General features: G+C 36.2%; 1 protein-coding gene across 5 annotated transcripts in view; it reads left to right on the top strand.

Moving 5' to 3' along the window:
- Positions 1-13,017, top strand: part of NBEA (neurobeachin) — a 629,334-nt gene that overhangs the window by 511,873 nt on the left and 104,444 nt on the right. For all 5 annotated transcript variants that reach the window (XM_049701354.1, XM_033410053.2, XM_049701353.1 and 2 more), the window contains exon 43: positions 5,086-5,201. In XM_049701354.1, coding sequence (XP_049557311.1) covers positions 5,086-5,201 — 116 coding nt within the window. The remainder of the gene's footprint in view (positions 1-5,085; positions 5,202-13,017) is intronic.

Raw genomic sequence — 13,017 nt, 5'->3', positions numbered from 1 at the left:
AAAAGAAAATGAAGTTAGTTTTGTAAGACTTGTTATTGAATTTAAGCTGACTCATAGTAATCACTACTTCCTTTCCCAAGTACTTACAAATTGTTTAATCAAGTCAAGAATTTTTTCCAGGAATTGACATTAGGAACTCACAAATAGGCCTAACATTTTCCTTTTAAAAAATAATCATCTGGGCTTCCCTGGTGGCGCAGTGGTTGAGAGTCCGCCTGCCGATGCAGTGGACACGGGTTCGTGCCCCGGTCCGGGAAGATCCCACATGCCGCGGAGCGACTAGGCCCATGAGCCATGGCCGCTGAGCCTGCGCGTCCAGAGCCTGTGCTCCGCAACGGGAGAAGCCACAACAGTGAGAGGCCCGTGTACCGCAAAAAAAAAAAAAAAAAAAAAAAATCATCTGCCTCCTGGCATATTTCTCAATGATCATGATTCTTCAAAGATTACCAATAGAGTTTTCTAATTTCCTTTAGTACTCTTAGACTTGTCCAGGCCTGAATTAAAAACAACCAGAAGCTCTTGTACTATATTCCTTACCTTCTATGAACATTATTTTCCTTTTAACCACATTTGGTCTCTCTTTAATTTTTGGAAGATCATTCTTCTTGATAGAAAAACTGGAAACAAAATAGATGTTTAGTAAGTTTGGAAATTCTATCTTAAAACACTCTTTTGTTGTCCCCTTGGCTTTCCCCCCAAAGGCTCAACTCATTGTTAGTTTCCTAATAAAATACTTAAAAATTCAGTTTTGTATACTTCATGTGATATATAGACTTAGAAGTAGCAGATGGGGGTAAGAGGAACACTGAATCTAGGCTTAGACCTGATACAACTGGCAGTGATAGAGCCTGATACAACTGGCAGTGATAGAGCCTGATAGAGTAGGAACTCAATACATATGTGTTGAAAGAATGAATAACATAAGGCAAGGGGAATGACACTTTCATCTGCTATAAAATGGGAACAGTATCTTTGCAAAGAGATGTTTTACGAATGTCTTGAGATCATAAAATGAAGGCACTTTGTGAACAGTGAACACACATATACACTATACACATGCATGCATACACAGATATAGATAGGTAAGTAGGTGAGAAAGTAGGTAGGTATGTGGGTAGGTAAATAGACATAGACACATACTTGTATAAATATGTGTGTGTGTGATATGTAAGATCCTGTTACACTTAGAGAATTGTCAAAGGAAAGCGATGATGTCTGGCTCCTACAAGTAGAAGCCTTCCAGCTGAGAGTATCTTGGCAAAATCACCAAGGGATCCATTCTTTGCTTTGTTTTTTTGACATTGGGTTTTGTCAGTTTAAAGCAGAATTTATCAAACTCTAGGGTACTTCCTCTAAGCTAAGCCCATAGGAGACTGCTTTAGAAACAAACAAAAATGATCAAACTCCAAAGCAGGTATACTGCCAGAAAATTGACTTCACATATCATTTAGGCTGCTTTTTGAGCAAGCCCACCGAAGAGATCGCATTCCAAAAATTTAGAACAGAAGGAATATTTCCACTAAGCTAGCATAGCCTAATGAATGCCCCTTTAATTTATACCCATGGGTCTCATTTGCTGAGCACTCTCCATGTGCCAGGGACTATATTTTGTGTTTTAGTTTATAAGCATTATTTCCTGTTATTCTTTTTTGTTTGTTTTGGGCTTATAAACAACAGATGTTTATTTCTGGCAATTCTGGAGGCTAGAAAGTCCAAGATCAAGGCATCAGTAGATTTGGTGTCTGGTGAGATCCCAACTCCAGGTTCATAGATGGTTACCTTCTCGATGTGTCTTCACATGGCAGAGGGGCTCTCAGCCCTTAATTCTTAAAACAACCATGTTCTTAATGTGGATCCTTTTTTTTTTTTTTTTTTTTTGCGGTACGCGGGCCTCTCACCACTGCGGCCTCTCCCGTTGCAGAGCACAGGCTCCGGACGCACAGGCTCAGCGGCCATGGCTCACGGGCCCAGCCGCTCCGCGGCATGTGGGATCTTCCCGGTCCAGGGCATGAACCCGTGTCCCCCGCATCAGCAGGCGGACTCTCAACCACTGCGCCACCAGGGAAGACCCTTAATGTGGATTCTTAATGGTATTCTTATCCCACTTTACAGATAGGAAATTTTTGGTTAGGGAAGTTACTTATCTTGCCCAAGATCATAGCCCACTCTCTTAATTTCTATTTTGTGTCTTCTATCAAAGTGATCCACATTGGTCAAAAGAACAATACCTTTACCCCTGCGTAACAGAAGAAAATTACTGACAAAAAACTTGACCATTTTCTAGACTCCATACTGATTGTCATTGTTTGGTTAATGTATTTTCTATTCAGACAGTCATTACAATCAATAAACTTTGGATTTAGTTAGATTCTTTACTTTCTAAGAATATACCTGGTTGCATACATAGAGTTAATGATTTTAAATGGTCACCATTTGTTATGGTACTTAATATTTTTTTCCACAGGGCAATTTTATCTTCTTCTTATCCCCCAATTCTAAAAGCATTTTACTGTAGCCCAAATATGTACCAACTATCCTCATTCTAATATATAACTTTTTATAGGATACTTTGAATAGCCCTATTGATTTACTGTTTCCCATTTTGCTTCGCCTTATGATTGAATTATTTAATTTTTTTTTGAATTTCATCTCTCTTTAGCCGTTTTTTAATTTTAGGATAGATGTCCAATAATTCAAGTCATTTAGTATACACTTATTAAGACCCTAGGTCAAGCATTGCTAAATGCTAAGGACATAACAGTGTGTAAAACAGTTCCTGCTCTCAGTGAGTTTATAGTAGAAAAGAGAAAGCAGTAAACAGGAAAAGCTGATCCTTTCCCTGAACTTGCTCATAGTAATCTGATTTTCTAAATTCATTTCTTTTGCTCATATTTTTCTTCACCGCTGCATACTCTAAGAATGACATGATAACTTTCTCCCATGATTCCTCGTATTTCCCCTTATCGGGATTTGTTTGGTCTTGGTTTTTGAGTGTTTTTGGTGCTCAGAATTATTTCCAGATCAGCAATTTTCTTCTTAAATTGTCTAGGTTTAAAATGTCAACAAATAAACGTACAACTTTATTATATACATTGCTTTTAGCAGACTAAGCATGTTGCAGGTAAGAATTTTAGTCAGATTAGCAAGAATATGATTATGATAGTAATCCAACAAAAGTTGGACTAAGCACATAATTATAATAGTAGCAAATAATAATTGGGTAAACATAGTTTATTAATTCTTTGATAATTCAGAAAATATTTTAGCATGTTGCCATGACAAAGTCAGAATCAAGGCAAAAGTTTATAACATAAATGGTTGTATGAATGAGAGTGTATCTGGAAAATTTTGAAAAGTGGTGGTGCCGGTATGGATCAAAATCTGGAAGCCCTCTAAGTAGCCCTGTGAAAATCATATCACCAGTTAATTGAAAAGTACGCTGAATTATAGAATTGAAGTATGAAATATATATACCCTTTACTATTGCAATGAAGTGAATCATTAGACTTACATAGTTCTTTTGGAGTCAGTAGGATCTATTATCTCAAATATATGTAATTAGGAAAGTTCTTCAAAAATGTTAATATGTGACCAGGCTGCTACAACATATTACGTTAATATTTTAAACATTGAGTTACACATAATTATTTTTAAAATTCTTAATTCAGATTTGAATTTGAGATAACAAGTTTCTTCCCATTCTTCTTTCCTCCCTCCTTTACCTCAACTAACATCTATCTTAGCTCCTGCCATGCCTATTAAGATCCCATGTGAACAGAAACATATGGTAATAATACATGGGTGACAAAAATAGTCTTAGGTCCGCAGTTCCCAAAATAAGCACCACGGAGCCCTGAGATGTCACAGTGCACTCTCAGGGCTACTGCAGGGCATTTAATATTTTTTAGAGAAACACAACAACATCTATTAGACGCTGCACAAACTCTTAGCTTGAGTTAGTTCTAAGTTTCAACATTTGATAGGACTGCATTCTTGCATGCTTTTTGATGCCATCTTAGCTTTGTGAAACTAGTTTATAGGGGTTGCTCTGGTAATAAAAAAATAAAAGTGCTGCATGAAAATTCACGTGGAACAGGCATTGAAGGTGGTGGTGTCAGATATGATTCCAAGGTTTAAGTTGCACAGTGACCAACAGGTGTGCAATACATTCCTTTAGTTAAGTAATTGTCGTTAGTTAAGAATGAAATAAAATATTATTTTTCTTTCAATTTTTGAGTATTATATTCTCAAACAGCTACTAAGTTGTTAAGGCTCAAGTATTCAGTTATTTAGACCTAACTACGTAATAAACAGAACCGTTAGGTGTCTCTCTTGGGCTAGGGGCGCCATGAAAAAATTCCTGAGACCCTAAAGGTGGCATAAATACAAAAAGTTTGGGAACTTCTATTTTAAGTGATGAATGTTTTAGAAACTCAGTTAGCCTTATCGTACTACTACAAATACAGCCAGCTTTCATTATTTTTTATAGAAACACATTGTACCTTCAAAGGTTCATAATTTACACAAATTATACTGATTACTCCCTTACAATATTCCTATGTCCCTTATGAATTCGTACATTTTCAAAGTTCCCAGTTGTTTGTTTCTGACCTCATAGGGGGATGGGTGTCTTGTGGTTAGAGGCTGTGCACATGTGGCAGAGGCAGGCGTGGAAAGTTCAGTGGCAGCATTAAGTATATAAGGGTTAAGTCAAATGCCTTTAAGCTGTTGACTGTCTACCTAGCTTTGTAGTATGGAGTAGGTTTGCTGTAGTGTTCAAAAGCTACTTTGCCTTATTTTGAGCCTAGTTTCACCTTTTTTTGTTATTGACATAAAATACCCACTTGGAGCCATATTATACCAATAGGTGCTTTCATATTGGTTTATCCTCAGTAAAAAATATATCTTCTCTATAACAGATTTTTCAAATATTGCTAATATCTACAGCTAAAATATATTTTGTAATTTATCTCAGAAAGATAAACCATAAATTCAATAATATCAAATCAATACATTAGTTATTATTGGACTTTTAAAAGTCATGAGTTAAAAGAGACTTTTTGTTATGGTTTGCTTAATTGCTAGGAGGATATCACTAGCCACTCCTCGACAGCTTTATAAATCTTCCAACATGACTCAGCGTTGGCAAAGAAGGGAAATTTCAAACTTCGAATATTTGATGTTTCTTAATACTATAGCAGGTAAGACATCTTATTCTTTAATCTCATAATATGTTTATGTTCATCAAAAATCTTTGGTAATGTGACTTGATGGAATGCATTGTTCGCCTTAGAATTCAAATACAGCCTTAGCATAAATATTGAAGCACTCACATTAAATTGCTATCAGAAACTATACAAGCTAGTACCACGGTTTAGGTGCATTTACTGTTGAAGAGGCTTTTTCTTGCTCTCCTTCTGCCATTTCCTTTGCTGACAGCTTTGTCTGACGGTTTATTAGAGTCAACAAACCATTGCCAGAGAGTGTCTGGAAATAATAATGGGAAAATGTAATTTCACTACTTTGTCATTCTCAGCAGTAGCAGCTAGACAGGAGAATAACAACAGGATTCTGCCTAGTACAGATGTCACCTGGATTATGGCATGATTGGGTTACAGCATTTTTTTTTCTTAAAATCTTCAAATGGAAATATAAAATCAGATTACGTTTCTAAATGATGAGTAACTGCCATCAGCCTCAGCAGTACCATGCTTGTAAATTAAGAGAAGGTAGTGGCTTTGTTTTTCTGCTAAATCAGTGGTTGTCAGTGGCTGAACCTCTCTATGAGATTTAAGTGCCTCTTTCTTTTTTACTAAATTAAGCTCCAAAGCCCTTATTCATGTTGAATTACAAAGAGTTTACTTCTGTAAATCAGGCTCTACAAAAACTTTTTACAATCGGATGAATTTAAAACTACATAAATGCATATGCCTACCTCTGATCATTGTTCTTTTTTGAATGAATGCTCAAAACTATGAATTGAGAGCCCTGTTCTCTGAATCATTGCTTAAAAGGATAACTGTAATAGTCCTCTTTTTAATCTCTCATATATGTGTGAATATGGATGCTATGGCATATGTTAAATATGGATGATATAGATGTGTATTACATAGACAAGAGAATTTGATTTGTCAACAAAAAGGGATAAAAAAGTTGCTTGAAATGGTTTTGCATTTTAATCATTTAATACATATTGTAATGTTAATTCCTTTGCTAATAGGATGCTAGAGCTACAACCAAAGAACTGTTTTATTACATATATTAATTTTATTCTATATTTTATACACACATCTCCATTATATACATATATCTTCATGACATATTTCATATATATTCACATATCAGTGTATACAATGTATATATCTTAAAGAAACCTATTTACTTCCTCAAAGATAAAGGAAATGTGTTATACTATTTAATTAACACATTTACATATAGAGATAGAATGAACTTAAACATCTGAAATATAAAGAACCTTTTCATTAGCATATTTAGGTGAACAGCATGATGTAGCATAAGCTTCATTACCAAAGTGAAGGGGATAGAATCTCAGATCTGCCAACTCTGTGTCCTAGAGCATAGGTGGAATTTCAAGTTTTAACTCTGTCTTGTACTTTAAATCTTTCAGTAGCCATGTTTGATATCTGTTTCCATCTGTCTTTTTTTAATTAATTAATTAATTAATTTATTTATTTAATTTTGTCTGTGTTGGGTCTTTGTTGCTGAGCAGGCTTTCTCTAGTTGCGGCGAGCAGGGGCTACTATTCATTGCGGTGTGTGGGCTTCTCATTGCGGTGCCTTCTCTTTGTTGTGGAGCACGGGCTCTACGCACACAGGCGTCAGTTATTGTGGCAGGCGGGCTCAGTAGCTGTGGCGCACAGGCTTAGTTGCTCTGCAGCATGTGGGATCTTCCTGGACTAGGGCTCAAACCCATGTCCCCTGCATTGGCAGGCGGATTCTTTACCACTGTGCCACCAGGGAAGTCTCTCCATCTGTTTTAGTAACTGATATGTTTGGTCTTATATCATCTTGTATTATACTATTGCTTTCAATATTTTCTTGCCTTTCACATTGTTTTGTTTGTCTTTGGCCATATAAATAAATTTTGCCTACTTTTTTAGTGATTTAGAACATAGGCTTTTTGCTACTAATTCTCCTAGAGAATTAATATTGATATGTTTAAATTTTTTAAAAATCCTCTAAAATATATTTCTCTTCCTTTTGAACTCAAAAATGAATCAACATTTTAAACCACTCCTACGCAAAATAAGAACTTTAACTCAATTTACTTCTCATTCATTGCTTATCTTTGTCAATACAATTTACTACCAGAATCCATATTACTATGAAACACTTATTTTTTGGAGTCCATTACTTTTGCATATTAGGAAGGATTTCAACTCTATTAAAATTTTCTTCTCTTTAATACAGTATATTGTTTTTAGCTACATGGATCTTTACCTGATTTTTCAGGATAATGTTCTTTTTTCATTCTTCTGCAGTATTCTTCCATATTCCCTCTGTTAGGTTTTTCTATTATCTATCTTGAAAGATCTATGAAGACTCATTGTCTACCATATGTCATAGATAAGCACATGATTTTTTTTTCCTTGACTGTGCTACCCCTTTGGAGCTTTTGGAATTAACACTGGAAGACAGGGTGATGTACCTCATTTGTAGTTCAGTTTCCAGTGGAGCTGGTATTCTTACTAAAAGGTTCTGCTACTCTAAGATGGGATTCTCTCTGTCTATCCTCTGGATGGAGTGTTATCTAGTTCACTGTGTTAAAGGATTCTTCTAGTCTCCATCCCTTCTCACTGCCTTTTACTCATGTCAGCCACATTTCCCACAATGTGGTATACTTCCACCTATAACCACCACCCACTTCATGCCTGCTGCTTTCTGGGAGTTTGTTTCTATGTCTATCTCTAGAAAGATTGCGGTCTGATAGAGATAACATCATGATCCCTTCTAAAAGCTGCCCCTGAGCAGTATAGACATGGGTTTTTTGCTGTTTGAGACAGGTGGGATTCTGAGCCAGAACATGCAGGTTGTAAGGGGAATTTGACTGTCTTCCTATCTTCTTTTGAGTACTTGGGGTCTGTTTTATTTCGTGACATAAAAAATGTATAGACCACTGGGTTTTTTCTTTTAAGAATTTGTTGGGTATTTTCTTTACAATGATTATAACTGAACATTTAAGTCTGTCTGTTGTAGACAATGCGATAAAAAGAAGTATAAGGTAGGAACTAGGAACTCAGAGCGCTTATAACTAGATGGGTGAATGAAATGCATAAGAGAGCATTTTAAGAGAGCTGATGGTAAGTGCTGAATAAGTGCTATAAATGGTGAATGCTGCAAGAGCTAAACAGAGTACAGAAATTTTATGAATGTGTTTGAGGAGAAGAAAAAGAGCGGAGCTTTACAAATTTCTCCCAGTTGAATATGTGTTATGTGTTCAGTGGACATGAGTATCATATCTTGGCTGCAGCAGAGAATAATAGGAGATACTATTGGAGCTATAGGTAAGAGGCAGACTGTAAAGAGCCTGAATCCAGGAGTCTGTATAGTTCTGTAGTAGAAGGCAATGCAGTATGGAATTTCAGGACAATTAAACTGCTAGTTATATATGGCATGAATCAGAAATAAAATACCTTAAAGTTAGGGAGCGCTGTTAGGAGAGCCTTACAGGACTCTAGATATGAAATCAACTTGCTCATCATTTTGATAAATAGTTACTGAACACTTGACTATGTGCCACACACTCTATTTCGCACTGACACTTCAGAGGAAAGCAAAGTATGGTTTTTGCCTTCGAAGGGTCATAGTATAGTCAGGAAAACAGACATGTACACCAGTAATTCCAGCAAAAAGCTGTAATTATTATAATGAGAAAATATACAAAGCTGTTTGAAGTCTTAGGTCCAGAAGGCATTACATTTACAGGAAAAGCTTCTCATAGTCTTTTCATAGGCTTCTCACAGGCAACATTTAAGTTGAAAATTGAAATATGAGTACAGATTCACTGGAAAGTAAGCAGAAGCCACTCCAAGGGGGGAAAAAAAAATGTGGAGTCAAAAATTGGATTAGAGTAGTGACAACAGGTATGGCAAAGAAAAAAAGTAAGTAAAGGATCTAATGCACGATGTCATTATATAAAAAGTAGAAGTCATTGTAATATGCTCTAGTTTAGTGGTTGACAAAGTGTGGTCCCCTGACTGGCAGTATTAGTATTGCCTGGGGACTTGGAGATGCAAATTCTCAGACCCCTCAAACCTGCTGAATCAGAAACTCTGAGTGGGGCCCAGCTCTGCGTTTTAGCGAGCCTTCTAGGTGGTTCTCCTGCACAGTTTGAGTATCATTGCTCTAGCCATTTAAGATCTAATTATCAGAACAAGATTTGCATATGAAAACATCTAGAACATACAAGAAAGCATGTGATTAAGTGTCATTAACTGTAGTGAAAGTTTAGAGAAGTGAAAGGTTAGTATGAAATAGTCTAATCAAGGGAGGCCTCGTAGAAAAGATGGGCTTTAAATGAACTCTAAGAATTTTGTCATACGTAGATGATTATCCAGACAAAATGAACCTTCATACAGAAGTAGCATGACAAATTAGAAAAAGTTATGAATATAAATACCCTGAGATATTCTCCCTGAATATATGTATCCCTGCTAATTCTTCCTTTGCCATCATCCTGAAGTTCTAAGTAGGGGTGCCAGTTTATACTGAGCACCAGCATTAAAGATACGGGTGATGGTATTATAGAGAAGCTTCACCAAAGCCACGACTGAGTACTTATTTAGGAAGCAGTTAGAATTGTCTGTTTTCCTGATTTGTGGAGAATATTATATATCCGTTCATATCCATTCATCTCCTCTTAATGGAACACTTTTCAGAGTTCTCGAAAGAAAGGACTCTGAAGGTTCCTAGAATAAAGGGAACTATAAAGATGTTAAATTGTACCAATACCACTTTTGCTAACCTGGGTTCCACTAAATGATCATGTTGTTTCATAGCACAGTTTTAGGGATACAGTTATTGTTCAATAAATACTTATAAGTCAATTGATTGAAACTTTAGATTTATCATTTCTTGAGAGAATGTTAGTGTTCTTATTGACAAATTATATTTAATTTCCTGGGTAATCCAAAGGCAAGAAATGGTTGGATTATATCTTATCATAGTCTTCTTTAAACATTTATTTAATTATTATTTTTTTTTTTTATTAATTTTTTTTTTTTCTGTACGGGGGCCTCTCACTGTTGTGGCCTCTCCCGTTGCGGAGCACAGGCTCCGGACGCGCAGGCTCAGCGGCCATGGCTCACGGACCCAGCCGCTCCGCGGCACGTGGGATCCTCCCAGACCGGGACCCGAACCCATGTCCCCTGCATTGGCAGGCGGACTTTCAACCACTGCGCCCCCAGGGAAGCCCTCTTTAATTATTCTTAATATCAAGATTCAGGAAAAACCTTTTTATTATTTGTTTAGTTTTATCATTTCTTTTTGGTACAGTTCTTTAATATTAATATCAACATTCAGAAAAAAAATGGCAAATAATGGTTAATGTTTACTGAGCAGTTTACAGTGTTGCAAATATGGTTCTAAGTGTTTTATGTGTATTTACTCATTTAATCCTAACAATAACCCCAGAGTTCCTATCCCCATTTCACCAATGAAGAAATGAGGTGCAGAGAAGTAAATAACTCGCCCAAGTCACAGAGCTAATAAGTGAAGAAGTCAGGATTCTAATGTAGGTAGTTTGGTTGTAGAGCTTCACTCACTTACTATACCATACTGCCTCGGGATATCATGGCACCATTCAATTTCACCTCCAACCATTGGCCTTAATCTGTAACTACTTTTAAGACTGAAACAATTAATGATTTTTAGACATTTTTAATTTGTATTTCATCAGAAGAACTTTTGAAGTTTATTTACCATCATGACTTTTGTCCACAGGCATATTCTAGTACTAGATCTGGGCCTGGAATTATCGTCTCTAATGTAGACCCTAGTACTGTGTTCACCTAGGTCTCAGATCTAGAGAAAGAGTCTGAGGCAGAGATTTGCTTGCAGGAAGTTTATTGGAGAGTGTCCTTGGGATCAACATCTGTGAGGCGAGTGAAGAAAGTAGAAGCGGGCAGAAGGAGAAAAATGAACCCCAGAGTAATTGCAGCAAAGGCCTCAGCAGATCCCTTCAGAGGTGTCTTGCCCTGAGACAAGGCGGCCAGGCCTTCATTACCTCCACTTTGCAGTCATTGGATGCAGACTCCTGGAAAGGAGACACGACCTTGCATGAAAGACCTTTCTTCTGATCATGGCAACTCCTGGATAATCCTGGAGACGGCCACCAGCCACGACACTGGTGACACAACCGCCATCCCCCCATCTAGGTTAGAGTGGTTCTCAGAATCACCTGGAGGGCTTGCTGAAACCAACAGGTTCTGATTCAGTAGGTTTAGGGTGGGCCTCAATAATTTGTATTTCTAACAAGTACCTAGGTGATGCTGATGCCACTGGTCCAAGGTTTGCACTTTGAGAACCACCTCCTCGCACATATATTCTTAAAAGATTTACCTTACGATAATTGTCTTAATCTCCTGTAGCATTCACATCTTCTATAGCGCTGTCTGTGCCACCCATGTTGGCACTTAGGATAATGCATCCTTGGGTTTTATGTCTGTATCTCTTCTTTCCAGTAAGATTATGAGGTCAAAGTTTTGCTTGATAAATGCTCATCAAACTGAACTGACTTAATATTTATGCTCTGTGTTTGCATGACTTTATGATTATGTGAATTCACTAGAATTGCTGGATGAGGGATGCTTTAAATTTCCTGGGTTAAAGAGAAGAGTTACAGAATAGAATCTGATTGAGAAGATGAAGCAACCCTTTCTGGCTTCTGGTTTTTAAAAATATAGGTCAGTGTGACTTAATAAATTCACATTTTCAATAAAAATTTTCTAGTAACTCTCTTACCCTCTCAGATGTACCTTTTTTCTCCAAAATATTATTTTAACATGAAATGTGAAATACATTTTATGACCCATTTCTTGTTCTCCATTTCTTGAGGTCTCTCATACTTGGCCAATTTGTCTTTTCTCCTTTTTAATTGCTTTTAAAAATAAGACTCTCTATAAAGCATACAACAGCAGTGTCCTAGTATTAATACAACACAGTATGTAGATTTTTAGACCCTCCTGTCACATACATAATTGCATATAAATAAACACATTATCCTATATGTATGTAAGTTTTGTAAAGATACTTTACATAGTAAAAGAAGCTTGTCAAATATTCAGGAAACATACTGTTTTGAAAGGACACCTAAAGGCCCATAAATTTTTTCATGGCCTTTCTTTTGTTATATTTATATATTTAATAAATACTCATTATAGAAAATTGGAAATATAGAAAAGTATAATTTAAAAATTTAATTACTTGAAGACTAGCCATAAATATCATAATTAACGTTTTGGTGATTTTTCTGCTTTTTCTTTTTCTGTGTGTGGTAATCTTTGGGAATCTGCTACACATACATGTTCATCCTTCTTTTTCCATCTCATTAAATAGTATTTGAAATCATGATCTTAAAAACTGCATGAAAGTCTAGCTTAGTACTGTGGTATAATTTAACTATTTTGAAACAATTGGGTTTTGTTTTCTTAATTTTTGAAGAACATTAAGTTTTGGAAGATTTTTAGTGATGCATAGAGTTTAACTAAAAATGTGGGTTCAGCCTCTAATTCCCAGAGTTGACCTAATTTCTGTTTATTGTGTTCCAAAAGATACAGCCTATGCCTATTTTATGCCTTATTAGATAATACTATGAACATGACTTAAAATCTGGCATTCTTACATTAAAAAAAAAAAAAATAGCACATTGACTGCTAACATAGCTTAGTGTAAATGATCCCGTTAGGTTTGGGAGGTTTTTTAAAAGGTTTTTGAGTTGTTTTTCATATGATCGGCTAATGAATTCAGCACAGCTTCCTCAACCCCAACCTTTTTCTCC

Source organism: Orcinus orca, chromosome 18 (genome assembly GCF_937001465.1).
Source record: "Orcinus orca chromosome 18, mOrcOrc1.1, whole genome shotgun sequence".
Taxonomy (NCBI): domain Eukaryota; kingdom Metazoa; phylum Chordata; class Mammalia; order Artiodactyla; family Delphinidae; genus Orcinus; species Orcinus orca.
Note: the sequence above shows the minus strand (reverse complement) of the source record. Positions and strands in the feature narration are given on the sequence as shown.